General features: G+C 40.7%; 1 protein-coding gene across 2 annotated transcripts in view; it reads left to right on the forward strand.

Annotated features, from left to right (window-relative positions):
- The first annotated feature begins 4,604 nt into the window (after positions 1-4,604).
- Positions 4,605-14,904, forward strand: part of GXYLT1 (glucoside xylosyltransferase 1) — a 28,663-nt gene continuing 18,363 nt past the window's right edge. Inside the window, exons 1-2 of one of the 2 annotated variants that reach the window (XM_030961080.1) lie at positions 4,605-4,903; positions 12,664-12,756. In XM_030961080.1, the coding sequence (XP_030816940.1) occupies positions 4,701-4,903; positions 12,664-12,756 (296 nt within the window). In that variant the 5' untranslated portion in view covers positions 4,605-4,700. The remainder of the gene's footprint in view (positions 4,904-12,663; positions 12,757-14,904) is intronic. The other variant, XM_030961081.1, reaches the window with a different exon arrangement.

Below are 14,904 nucleotides of genomic sequence, written 5' to 3' on the forward strand. Positions count from 1 at the left end.
TCCAGGTATATGGCATCTCTGCGCTTCCCTCATCCATCAACATTCCAAGCCCACTGCAGAAGGCTGCCAAATTTGTCAGGCACAATTTGCCCTTAGTAAAGCCATACTGGCTGTAACCTATCTCCTCTTTATTATACCCCTGCCAGGTACAGTCTTTGGAAAGTTTAAATGATGCAAAGAAATAAAAGTCCAACATTGAGAATCCCTTCTGGACCGATGTTCAGGAGCTCCAAATGTAGAAATCTTTTCAGAAAAAAAAGGACTTGACACAAAAACATTGAAAAGAAGATAAAAAGAAAATTATCTTTGTGCTCCTAGAAAGTATTTATTCTGCTTTTTTAATGTAGTAAACTATTAAACACTGTGCAAGTCTACATATATCGATGCTTATTGATTTAGAGCATGAAATTTGAACTTTCTTAAGAGGAATGATACAAATATTTTGACTAATGTTTAATAACTTACAATTGTTCACAATGGATCTATTAAATAAATTTTGACAAGTACTATTGATAAAGAAATAATTGATTCAAATTAGAAGAAATTAGGAAATTTGCAAAGTATCACACCACTTCCTAAACAGTTTACAAGGCAACTTACTTAATTTTGTGCACTATTGTCCTTGATGTTTTTCCTGTTTCTATTGTCCTTGGGTGCTATTGTGATTATCAACAATAATGGAAAAAAATTTTAAGCTCCTACTTGAAGTAGGTTGAACACACTACAATACTAAACAATGAGAGCTAAATAGGAAAGTAATGGGGGAAGTTAATAATATTTTGGTTATCAATGAAAATTGATTTTGAGAATTTTTGTTAATATTTTTATACATTGGGAAATTTGAAGGGGTAGATGCAATAAGGGTGGAAGGCAGTTGCACCAAAGTAAGTCTTTTTCTTAAAAGTTAATAGGCAGGGAAAAAAGCGATTTCTGGCAGCAAGAGAACAAGGTCATTGCCCAAAGAAGTTTGATGATACCATATGTACAACACATGGCAGCAAAGTGTTTTCTTCCTACTTACCCAACCTTGCAATCTATCATAGCCAAGTGCTGACACTGCAGCTTGTATGAAAGGGCATGTGAACATCAAATGAAGTGTCTTTGCCTTTGAAAAACCCTTTACTGGTCTGCATACAGGGCATTGTTGACACAAATCTATCAGCACAAAATCTTATTGCTTTACCAACTCAATTAATGGTTTAATTTTGTGAAAGAACAAAACCCGGGGGAATTATACAAATGCATCTGATTAGGAGTGATTTTTTTTTTAAATTTAAGTTGATCTGATTTATCTCTTTATCTAATGAGTTGTTAGAATGTTGGTTTCCTTTTCTGGCTCACAGTGACTGCTCATATGACCCTTATGAACCCATTTGCAGAAATATCAGATGCTGATTCTTTAAAAAATTGTCACCTGTAGTTTATTAAGATAGTTTTTTTCTGGATTTGAGCTGTTTTCTGGAGGTAGTAAATAGAATTGAATACTAAAGATACAAGAGATACATGGTTAAATAACTAAATTCTAGTCAAGAAAAGGATTAAAGATTTAGAATCAATAAAAGGAGATAATCTTGCATCTGATTGTAACTCTTCATGTTTTAAGTTAATTAAAGACTAGCAAACCTTGTAGCATAAAATGTTACATATTGTTCATAAACTTTTCATGGTAAGTAATAGAGATATATGATTATTAATCTTTAAAGAATTTATAAACTTAATTGGGTGATTATATACCATCTGATAATGGGTTTTTTCTCAGTGATACAATGGAGGTATAGCATTTCAGTAACTTTTGCTTATTTTCCTTACTCACAAGGCTAAGTTTGTAGTAAGAAGCATTTTTTCTTTTATCAGACCAACTGATATTTAGATTAAATGGACAGATTTTGCAGTTTGAAAAAAAGCCTTGTGCGTGTGTGTAAGTTTAGCTGTTTTTTTTTCCCCAATAGCAACAGAGGGCTTAACAAAGATACTTTCTTTCTGACCTTGCCTTAGTTATATTCTTAGAACACTGCAGATATATTCTCATTCATTAATTATTCACATATTATTGAACAGCACTGAATGAAGTCCTTAAATTCATACTTGGGTAATGACATGGTTGATAATAAAAAAAATTCTCCCTCTGTCACCTCTCTTTAGCACTCCTTATTTATTTTCTCCTCTAAAAATATGATTTCTTCTTCTGAAGCATGAGACCATGATTACTACCCATCTGCCACATTTATTCTTGGTGCCACTGTAACACCCTTCAGATCTCATTTTCCCTGGCTGGAACACTCTTCCATGTAAAAGACAAGTGTCACACCTCAGCAGGGAATAAGTGGTCTCTGCTTTTAAGCTTGCTGTTAGTAAATACTCCATTATATCTCTCTACTCTGATTCTCATGTCTGTGTAACTCATGCCCTGCCATATGGACTTCACAGTGTGTGCAAAGGGCTGTGAAGTGGGAGAGTGCAAGAATTCATGACACAGGTCAGCAGGTGCAATGAGAGCAATGAACCCAATTTTGAGCACAAACACAAAATCAGGGAAGCTGAATGGCAGCCTGTGGCAGAAAACACTAAGAAACACAGAACAGAGGGGCAGAAAGCCCAGCTAAGACCTTGAGTGGGGCTTTCAGAGCTAGTTTTTCCTGCAATGTAAGCCAGTAACCTCCTTCCAGAGTTCTTTTTCCTAATCCTCTGCCATTTCACCTATGACTCTCCCATCACCACCCTGCCATCTTTGGCCCTGGTTTCTCTTCATTCTCCCTAGTTCCTTATTTCTCTTGAAATCTATGTTTTGTTTTTTTTTCTCAGCCTCAATTTCCCTGCTTATATCTTTTGATAATCATCCCAGTATCTCCACTGCAAACAGAGTTGAGTAGCCCATATTTTCTGAGGGCCACCTTTTCTCCTCATTTCTTTTTTATTTTGAGGAAGAGGTGATGAACAATTTTGGCATTACTTCTCTTCCAACTACCAGAGTTGCCAGCTGGCATCCTGCTTTCCCCTTCTTTCAAGCACAGCCAAGAACAGCAATAAGCTATGGCTCAGGTTTTATGGGCATTCACATATAACATACATCCTTAGACCACAGAAGCTGTAAAAGAACTATTTTCTTATGGTTTATTGGAAATCATGTTGGCATTTTTCTTAAAATGCAGGGTCCTGAATGGGGATATTATCACTTGTTTTAAAAAGGAGTGTTTCTAGTCCATAGAAAAAGTGTGAAACAAATGCACTGTAAGGACAAAGAAGTAAGCAGAATTATTCCAAATTTGTATTTTTTTTAAACAAGTGCCAGAAGCTGAGGGAGTAGCACTGAATAATAACTTTAAAATACTTACCTTGGCAATAGTATAGGTTAGTTAAACTGTTAGGCCTTTGCTTAGTGGTCTGGGCTAGAGAAAGAGCATGCATTACTGTGTTGGATTCAGCTGAAACCCAACCAATACTCCCCTCATCTAGCAAGATATACAGCTATTATTTCTTCTGCCACTTCCCAGACCTATATTTTGTTGTCCAGAAGCATGACTTGGTGAGTTAAAAAACCCCTATCTTTGCTAGTGACTGCAAACAAATCCTTCAGGCTCCGTTCTCCAAGCTTCTCTGGCCCAGCATCTCCCTTGCCCAGCAGCACCCATCTGTTCCTCTGGCCAGGGTGGCACGCAGCCACCCGTGTGCCAAGGCCAGAGGAGGGAAGGGCCCTGGAGTCCAAACTGATTTGCATGCTCAGACTGTGTCTGTACGAGGAGAAAGGACATCTGTGTAACTTCAGCTGCCTAAGGAATGAGTGGGCATATCACAGAATGGGTAAAGGTTGGAAGGGACCACAGGGGCTCATCTGGGAGGACCCTCCCTGGACCAGAGGGTCCTCCTAGAACACATTGCACAGGCTTGTGTCCACATGGTTCTGGAATATCTCCAGTGAAGGAGACTCCACAAGCTCTCTGGAAATCTGTTCCAGTGCTCAGTCACCTGCACAGTAAAGAAGTTCTTCCTCATATTCAGGTGGAACTTCCTGCGTACCAGTTTCTCCCATTGCCTCTTGTCCTATTGCTTGGCATCACCAAGAAGAGTTTGTCTCCACCTTCTTGGCACCCTCCCTTTAGATATGTATAAGTATAGAATGTCCTTGTGCAGAAGCAGCAGTGAAGCTTTCACACAGGAAAAGTTAGTGCAGAAACATTGAGAGCAAGGAAAGAGTGTCATTTGAGGGGGCTTTAGCCCTTAACGAAGACGCACACCCTCTAACAGCTTTACATTCTTATACTGAGGCTCTCAAAACTGCACACGGGATTTCTGCCAGCAGAAATTTTAGTGTGGCCAAGGTGAGGCCGCACCCGAGCGGAGCAGACTGGGACTGCCACCGTCTCTACTTTGGATACTTCGTCGCTCAACTTCTCCCAGGGACCAAGTTCGGGAAGCCTGAATGAGAGCGAGACCAGGTTGATCACAGGGCCGCGATGGTGAGAGGGACGCAGCAAGAAGAGAGGGCTGCGCCTTTTTTCACTTTTGGGGCAAATAAACAGTGGGCGCCGCTGCGGCCCCGCCCTGCGGCCCGCCCGGCCCCGCTCCGGGCCCGGGCCCGCCCCTGGCCGCCCCGCCCCTCGCACGCCGGGGCCGCGCTGGGATCGCGCCGCTGCCGCTCCCGTCGTGCTCCCGCTGCCGCCGGAGCCGCGGGCCCGCCCGGCAGTGCCGCGCCGGGCGGGAGGATGCGGCGCTTGGCGCGGGTGGCGCTGCTGTGCCTGGGATGCGCCGTCTGCTCGCTGCTCTACGGCCTCAGCCAGCTGGCCCTGTCCCTGGAGCAGGAGCCCGGCGGCGGCGGCGGCCGCGAGAGGCAGGCCCGAGAGCCCGCCACGGCCGGCGCCCGGCGGCAGGCGGGGAGCGCGGGCCGAGACGCGGCGGGGAGCGGCAGGTACGGGGGCGCGGGGCCGGGGCCGGGCGCGGGCGGCGGTTCCCGGCGCATTCCTGCGGGGAGGGCCGGGAGGCGCGGGAGGAGCGCGCCGCTCTCCGTGCCGGCCGCGGGCGGAGCGGGGCCGGGCGGCGGCGCCGCCGAGGCCTGGCCGCGCTTTCAGGGCAGCGGGCGGGGATGTCTTGTGCGCTCCCTCCCGGCCTCCTGCAGGCCGGGTGCTGGCGGCTGGGGAAGCCTTAAACAAGCAAGGAAAAGTTTCAGGAGTGGCGCTGCCGGCGACCGAGGCCGCCCCCGTGCGCGTCCCCGCGGCGCTGAGCCCGTCCCTGGCTGCTGCTTGGTGGGACAGGGCGAGTGAAGGGTTGCGTTTCCTTCTTCCAAAAGGATAAAATTTCACTGTGCTCCTTCAGGTCTGAAACTTAGTAACGTTGTGATTATCGAACATAACTTCAGTGAAGCAAAACTGTTTGTTATGGGATACCTTAATACAGCCAGTCTCACAGAAAGCAGTGAATTCAGTTCTGTGATTAAAGGAGTGCATATCTGAGCATCTTACACTCTGCAAAGTTCTGTTGCCCTCTGTCAGCAGAAATTTTAGTGTGGGCAAGTGGTGATTGAGATTATGGAATGGAAATTACTAGTTTTCCTTTAGATTATAGTTTCATAATCCTGTTCACCTGTGGCTACCGGAACCCTAAAGCCAGGAAAAGAGGAGTGATGGGAAATCTGTTACTGAAAACGGAGGAAAAATTAGGACCACACCATTCTGGGCCAGTCTGGCTCTGCCTCGGCTCAGATTCCACAGCGGTTTAAAGCAAAGTGAGTTTGTTGGTTTGGCGGTGGTCACTGCTTCCCGGTGCTGTACAAGCTCTGGCGCCCCCCAGTCATTGTACTGCTTGTGCTCCTCTGAGCACACGTGTGAGTTGATCCGGTGCGGTGACCTGCTTGAAACCTACCTAGTTTTTGACCGACTCAGCGCTCATCATGTATTGCCTCATCATGTAATTATGAAATTGTCGATGCTGTTGTAAAGGACTTACAGAGGATGGCAGGATGACAAACTCTGACTTAATAATCTTGGAATACCATGAAACAGCATTCTGAGTTACTAGGGATGGAGTCAGCTGAAATGTGAAACCCAGCTATCGACTGGTGTAACTACTTAAAAGAATTTCCCCCCCCCGTGTTTTTGCATTAGTTCAAGTTAATGCAGATTTTAACATGAAAAAGATGAAAGTATAATTGTGCCTCACTTCTAGTTTGTGAAGAACCATTCACTTCTTGTGAGTGGTTGAAATCTACTAGTTCTAAATAAAAATACGATGAAAAAAACCATATGTATGATATTTGTTTTACTTAAAAAAACATGCAGTTTAAATGAAGCAAACTTTTGTTGGGTATAAGATAATAATGTAAATAAATGATTTATACTATTGAACACTGAAATGTCTTTAAGCTGCATCATACTGCTAGTAAGCAAAAGAAGAACCAAGTTTATTTTAAAAGCTATACTGTTCTAGTATTCGTACTAAAAGTGTAGTTTTAAAATTAAATGTATGAGTGGAGAAGAGACTCAGCAAGGTGCAAGAAGCTTCTTGCTGCAGTTATATCAGATGAGATATAAATCTCCCCAAATGTGTCACCAAATAGAAAAGTTTTACTAAGTGACAAAGTTCTTTTCCAAAGGTCTCAAGTGCCACAAAGCATTCCACTTTTTTGGGGGTATATCTCCTTGCAAAACCAGTGTGTATTGTCACCTGTGTGGGAGTTCTTTACCTATAAACTGTTGTCAAGCTGAAGGCTCAGGATAAACATCCCCTGTTGTAAGTTATTGAAACATGCTGTTTGTGCAAAAAGTGCATGCAAAACTTATTTGTGAGTTAGACTCTTGGAAAAGAGAAAAGGCTTTTGTTTAAGGAAAAGATCTGTCCTGTGGTAGTTAAGAAATGTTCCACTGAATGTTGCTTTAGATGCATTTGTAAATTATTCTTGAGTGTTAAACTGCTTTACGTTCACTGTTATAAGTGACACACACATCATGCTGAATCTATTTCAGTTTTTATACATCAGCTACTTCTCCAGTAGAGGCTGACCACTGTGGCCACATATCTATTCAGTGCCCACTTCTGACTGTCTGGTGATCATGTAATATCCTGAAGGGTGCATAACATTACAGAGTAAATTGCATTTAGATCACCTTCTTGCATTTAGATCACTAGTCCTTGAAGTTTAACATTTTGTATGCATTAATAGTAACTTTCATAAGTGAGTTGCTTCAGCTGTGGTCGCTGATAGCTTTAAAATACAGTTCAGCAAAGCAAAACTATCATCTGAAGGCATTCATACACTCAGCAGTGTTTTTCTGTTTTCTTTAGCCAAGAAGTATTTTCTTTGCCTGAATAGTCCAGTTTGGTATATTCCACAAGGGCAGAAAGAGCTCGATCGTGCTCTGGGATAGGGGAAGGAGACGTTGAATTTTCTATTTTTGGAAACATGCAAACATGAAAACTTCAAGCATCGAATAAGACTTTGGAATATTGCACCTGGAAGAATTTAGCAATGGTGCTGACATGTTTAAGAAGAAAATAACTTAAAAGGAAGTTTTACCATATTGAAACTAGAATTACAGGTTGAGGCAGGGTCCTCCAATAAACATAATAATTCACAGGAATTTATTTGGTAATCAGTTAAGGAGCTGTTTGTTTCAAACACTACTCTAGCCTGAGGAACAAGAGGACTGGAGACTGAAGGCTTGTATCTTGAGACTTGATATAAGCAGCTGAAGAACACTTCAAGAATTTAATAGCTAAACATCTTCATAATGTCTTGGATGCAGGATTGGAAGGGATATTAAGCAAGTTTGCAGGTGATACAAAACTGGGAGGAACTGTTGACTCCCTCAAAGGCAATATTTTGTCAGTATTGCCACTTCAGTTAGGCAGATAATGTTCATCTTTCTATTCAGGGCTATTCTAATAGTAATTTTGAGATATAGAGAAGGAATCAGTCTGTTGTCAGTTCTGTGAATTTAGTGAAGTCAGTGTATTTGACCCTATTAAGATGGAGCATGTTTCCCTTACACTGTAGTTTAGCATTTTTGTGCTGCTAGCCATACCGTTCTGCTACATGTGGCACTGATGTTTGATTGTACCAGTCTCTTGCTCTCTAACTGTTCTGGCAGAGGGAGGGTTAAGTGGATTATAGTGCATGGAAAAGGGTAGAAGGTAAATCCACAGACTTAGCAGAGGAGGGTGCTTGTAACAGGTAGCTGGATCTTTCCTTGGCCTGTACACAGCTGTTTTCATCAGTATCAGAGCTTAACCAGCAGTTCCACCAGTTTGCTTCTCAGCTGTTCTAATTTTAAGAAATTGGTCCAGAACCTTTCAAAGCACTTCAAAATATGAAGTAAACTTAAAAGGATTAAACGTTCAATGATTTGAAGTTGAAACTTCATTTAAAAACTCTGCTGAATTTGACAAGTATTTGACCAGCAAATATTATTTTGCATAGGAACATTATGCAGCAATGAAATGTTATCAAGATTTTTCCAGTTAAAAAGTTGAGGTATCAGACATCTATCATTGCATTGACTATCTCCTATCTAATAAAGCCATTGCTTCTATGACTAAATATGTCATAACAAATTTGTGTTATTGCTGCAAACATTCAGAAAAGCTATTGAGGAGAATTAGAGATTCTTAGTGCATTTTGGAGTTGAATTAAGCATTTACCATCCCAGTTTTTTACTCCTATGTGATTATGAGCAGGAAGGAAATGCATCCTTCCTGTTTTGCTGCACTTCTGGGCTGTACTGTAGGAGAGACATGAGTCTGTCTATTGGTTGGTTCATGCAGTTGATAAAACTTAGTTTGTTAGTGAAAGGCATTTTGACAGGAATGTAGTCATGAGGGCTGCACCCCTCACCATTTGGACATTCTGCTAAGTTTGCTGTGGAGTTACAGTAGCACAGATATGCCACATGGATTGAAAAGTGTTTCTGACAACCATGATCTCCATTAACAAAAGGAGATTACCACTGATTGTTGAGAGATTTCTTATGGTTAAAACTTGACTTGCCTGAGCGCAGGGCCTCAGTCCTCATGACTGCAATTTATGCACTGCTATGTATTTCGCAAACTAATTGGAAATTGTCCTTTCATTCTCAAAAGTTTTCAAGTCACTATAGATGCTTTTTCTATGTCTGCAATACTAAAATTTCTGCTACCCAGTTGAAGCTAGATTACCTGATAGAGGTAGTTAAGAAATGGCTGGTTGCTTAAGGAAGAGATGCTTTGAATTGGCAAACAGATCACTGAGAATGCTTCTCTATGACACCAATGAATTTTGAATCTTCATATTTCTTCTTTTTTTGAATTTTTGACAGTGGTATGTGTTAGGAATCGTCCAGCCCAGTAGTGTGATGGAGGCAAGGCTGCTGCATTTCCATGTTCCTGGATATCCAGGCAGTTGCAAAGTGGAGCTTTTATTCCAGTGGGATTATAGGCTCTTAGTGCAAACACCCATGGCTGGCCACAGAGATCAGCACACAGGAAACAGTGCTTGCACAACCACAAACAAGCGTCCTGATCCTGTTCCCTTCTCTGACTGATCAGGGTGAAAGGTTTTAATGAAAAATACGTCAATATATGTAAGATGTATTCCTCCAGTAAGTGGCCTTAGACACCTGGTCCATCCAGGAAAAGGCTCCTGATCCTCTGGCCTCCACTGTTGCCGACCTGAGTGTGTGAATCCTTGAGGCTTGCAGACCCAATTCAGTTTCTGGTACTCACACCCTCTTGGATGTGCAGACACATGTACAGGTGGATGTGCTGGACCTTTCCAGTTACTGGCCTTAGCCTTGTGGCAGCTGCCCACAGGATTGCCTCATGAAAGGGAGTCTTATGGATAGCTGGTCCTGACCGCATTAGCCGCTCCTCAGACACCAGGTGGCCAGCTCAGACTTTCTGGTGCTTCCAGTTACCATCCCTCAGACCCTAATCTCTTGTGGCTGTGAGAGAGAGGTTCTTCCAGTAGCTCAGACTTGCTGTTCTCTGCAGAGTCTGGCCCAGTCTTAGGGGCTGTCTGACACCTGGCTCCCAGCCCTTGCCCTGCTTGCAGGCTGGTCTGGTGGCTGGTGGTTACCAGCACACACCCACCCACACGCGGTGCGCGTGCGTCTCTCCAGTCCCTGGCTCTGCAGGCTCGTGGGCCCCTTGGACCTGTGGCCATCTTCTCGCCTGCAGCCACTCTGACCTCTGCATGTGCAGATGGGATGGAGCCATTCCCGCCAAGGAAAGTCTTCACATGTGACGGGAACCTATTATCACCTCTCTGTTTTTTGCATTCTCCTTCCTCCCCAGCCCACCTTTGATCCCGCAATGAGTCCTACACCCTTTCAGGCAGTAACCCCATTAGGCCTGGACAGTCTCTCCTGTTACCTTACCTAAGCTGGTGCATGGATCATCTGCCTGGTTCATGGGCTCTCTCTGCCCTTGTGAACTGGGGCTGTGTTAGGACACTCCGTGAGCCTTGTTTAGTTTGTTTCACCTTACATAATTTTCTGCTTTCTATTTGTGGGGACTGGCCTTTAATCACATAACAATAATAGATGTGAGCAAAATATCCCTCCATAGTACTGAAGGTGACTATTCCTGTCTGACTAGTAAGCTCTCTGAGGTAACAATGACTGTACTTGTTTGTGAACAGGTATAATGCAACTCCCTGGCTGTATAAAGCAATTGTTTGTAGTCCAAGCTTTCATCAAATTTCATTTCAAGCAAAAAAATACCTTAATTAGTGGCATTTTAAATGATCTTAATGTGAATGACAAGAAGAAAATGTTGTTCAATTATTCCAGTATCTTAATCCTTTAAATGAAAAACCTTTGGGGAATATGGTAGCATATGGCCAAACTGAGGGAGATTGCTGTTGACAGGAGAATGTCTTGAGCTAACATTAGGTAAATTGCATACATACGTATCCTAGTAACACTTTTGTTTTAAATATGCAGTTTACGCATCAAACTCAAGGCTGATAATCTTGTTCTAAATGGAATGTTTGAAAGGCCTAATGTGTCAGAGAAGTGACACAGCCATTACTTTGCCTCAGTAATTTGGGTAGGGTGATACTCAAGATAGCTAAGAAAACTCTTGTTGACAACTGAAAGAGGAATCCCCTGTAATAATAGGGTAATAGTCTTCCAAACCACAAAACTCTTTTGGAGAGATTGTCTATTAATTTATCTTAAAAGTAATGAGAAACAGTTACTTCAAAAAGCTGGTAGTAGAGATCATAAAGATTGTTCTTCACATAAGTGGAAGACCTTGTGTGCCTTGGAGTTTTATGAAACTTCAAAAGCCACAAAGAGTAATGCAAAAAAGAATCTGGCAGAGGGAACTCATGGTTTTATACTTTGGTGACGAGCAGTGCAGATATCCCTGAAATAGAGTTGCAGTCTGTATTTTCACTTTTTGTACCTGGGTATTTATTTGTGGAGAGCATTCTTAAGTCATGAAATAAAATGAAATTGAAAACTCTTGTGAACACATTTATCTACAGAATACAAGGATTTCCTGTGATCTAGCAAAGAACTGCACCATCCCCCACAGCACTTAAATGAGGCTTTGTGAAACGCTGTGTTTATCAGGTCGTTTTTCTCAAGTGTTACAAAAAGCAGAAATTACTAATCTTGACATTCTTTGATGCTACATTCAGCTATTATTGTCTGATATTTGCAAAACGTTGGCCTTCACAGGTTTCAGATTATGCTACCAAGATGGTACTGATTAATTTCAAATTTGCGAAGCCAACTCTCGGTAGAGTTCTGAGCCATAGTCCTTAAATACTGCTGATGAAAATCAGCAGCTTTTGTGTCGGTTTTCTTGCACATCTTTCATTCACAGATACTAACTTTCAAAGAAGAATAAGCACTACTGGCTTTGTATCACCAGGGCAGGGAGCAGAGAAGGTCACACAAGAGAGTATCTCTTGCTTTACAATATTCTACTTACTCATTTCAGATCATAATTCTTGATGTTGATTTTCTCACCAGAGCCTTTGAAATACACACTTTTGTTTCTATTTAAAAATATTTCCTATATTGCTGTTGCATAAAATGTAATGGTTAACTAGTAAACCCTGCTTTTTTTTAGCTGTTAATGTAGCACAAATCAATAAATTATTAGTCTTGCTTTTAGTATGTGGAAAGAAAACTTGGGAAATGTGATTATTTCTGTATTGCATTTGTTACGAAACAATGGAATTCCTTGGTGTTGCTAAGTCCAAGTTTTTTATTAAAAATCCGATTTGCACGTTTGCACGGACCAGAGTAATGGGTGAATAGGGATTGTGTTAAATGGACAGTGTAACCTCAAAAATGAAAAGTTACAGTTGGTCCTCTGCTTTGAGTAGACAAAGGTATTGAAAAGATTAAGTTCTTTCTAGCAATAAGTGTTGCCATTCACTCATTACTCATTACCTATGGACTTAATTTATGCCTAGAACATGGAAGGAGCCTCAAAAATCTCAGCCCCTCTGTTTTTCTCATTCTGAAAATATATGAAGAGGAAAGGATGGGACCATTTTTCCTTTAAAAAATTCTGATTGGCTTCTAATACCTTCTCCATAGTATTCAAGTTGCATTACATGGCCAGTTTTCTGCCAGCTAATTAACTGTTCAAGTTATGCTTGAGCTAGGAGACTATCCATTTAAGTTTGCCATAAAATCAGTAACATTCACATAGGTTATTTTTGTCTTATTCTGTTAGGTGTAAGAATTTGTCTGTATCTTTCTGGAATTCCTATTGGATGCTGCCCTCTGATGTGTGTGGAATGAACTGCTTTTGGGAAGCTGCTTTTAGGTAGGATGTTGTTAAATAGTACTTTATTGTTTGATTGCAGACAGATGTAGCTGATGTGTTTTGGCTCTTTAGCAAGGTGGCAAAACAAAATATCTTGATTACTTCACATGCATTTCACCTGCTTATATTGTCGTTACCTTTATCTGGGGTTTTTCATGTTACATTATGTTCTGGAATTGTAGACTCAAGTGTTACTACCAAGAGTAGATTTTTTCAATTCTGTTGCTTTGTTAAATAGAAACTTGCTAACATCTGTTAAAAGCCTGAGTATAGTCTGAAAAGTTAATGAAAAATTATTTTCCTAAAATAAAATTTGCTGCACATGAATACCCATGATATAAGTTGCAATAAAATGATATGCTTAGTAAGTACATGTGGATTTTTTTAAATTCAAGTTTAATGTTATATAGAATTTAAGGAGAGTACTTCATTGAAAAGCATTGAAGAGACAGTTTTGAATGTTCTTTAACATTTAGTATGTTAAAGAATAGACTGTCTACCTTAATGCTGCATCTTTAACAGTAAGTTTAAATGTTTTAATGTGGTGGCTCAGATGTTTTAGGCTGTCACATTACACAGGTTTCTTGAAAAGAAGTGAGCTACTTGTCTGGTAGTTCTCTAACCTGCAAAGTTCTCTTCAGTACATAACTGAAATTGTAAGTCAATTTTTCTTACATTTAAAATTTTGCTGATCATCTTTTGATATCTTTTATCTTCATATCTTTTCTTGTTAACATGAAGCTTGAATATTTCTGGGAAAGCAAAGAGGAAGAAAAGCTTAGCATCACAAGACTTACTATTGTTTTGAAAATTACTGTGGGAAAGGCTTTAGATCCCTTATTCCTCTCTGCTTGTATGTTGTCAGTGCTTTTTAAGCTCATTGGTTGTCAAGAAATTCCTTAAAGAAGTTGCTTAGATTGATTTTTATTCTGTTAGTGAACTTCATCAGCAATTTGGGGCTGCTGAGTTTTTCTTGTTGCCATTGGTAGCAATCCACACTGTGTCAATCCATAGGGATGCACATGACTTCGTTAGGCAGATTTAGCTATCTGAATAGACAGAAATAACTTCTTTTCTTTATAGATTATGTTTTGGGAATTTAGCTCTAAGAAGTTTAGTGCAGTGGGATAAATGAAATGCTGTTGTGATTGAGGGTGAAGGGACTTAGCTTATGCTAGGTGGAGGGACAGGATATGATTGTAAGCTTCATTTAATCCTTGGACATCTGGGCCAGTCTAACACTAGTAGTGTTGAGACCAGGGAGGTTCTTGCTGTCTTCTGACCCCACTAAGCCTGAAGAAGTCCATGAATACAAAGCAATGCACAAAAATAGCAGAAAACATCCTTTCTGAGTATTCTGTCAGGCTTGAGGCAAGTGGAACCTTGGAACCAGAAATGGACAAATCCCATGCAGTTTATTTGCACATGCCTTAAGCTATAACTTGTATTAATCTATTAAGAATTCCATATGTGGCTGTGAAGACAATTCTGTTGAAGTATGCATTGATTATGACTTCACTGGATGAGTCCACTTTCATGGTGAGCTCTAAGGTTTGCAGAATTTCATATTTACACATTTTGAAATTGAAAGAAAAAAAGCTGCTTAAATGAGTAAAGGGCGTGTGGTGTTCAGATTAAACATTTTACATTAAGCTGGATTTTTTTTTCAATATCTTATTATTAAATTAATCCCCACATGTTGTGATGACTTCAGTCCTTCTTGAATTCCTCAGTGAGATGCTCTAATTTATCTGAGTTAAAATGTCTCCTTTCCATTTTCCACTAAGTTTTTAAAACATTGGAAGCTTTTGGATTTTTAAGTATTTTTGTTGAAAAAAAGCTTGTTATCTCTGTTTCTAACTTGTAATTCCGCTTAGCTTTTTTTGCTGGATATCAGGACCACAGAGAATTTTTTACCCTTGAGAGAACTTGGCACTGACACTTTTGAAATGCAGCTTTCTACGTTATTCCCTTTAAGTAGCTCTAAGTGTATTAAGTGAATACTAATGTATAGATTTTTAAGATTCAAGTATGTATGATAGAAATGTTGGAGACATGTAGAAGAATCTGGAAAATTTTTGAGAGAGATGTGTGTGTATAGACTTCAATATGAGTCATGCAATAGTTGAAGAGCATTTGAAATTGATG

This window comes from Camarhynchus parvulus, chromosome 1A, assembly GCF_901933205.1.
Source record: "Camarhynchus parvulus chromosome 1A, STF_HiC, whole genome shotgun sequence".
Lineage (NCBI taxonomy): Eukaryota > Metazoa > Chordata > Aves > Passeriformes > Thraupidae > Camarhynchus > Camarhynchus parvulus.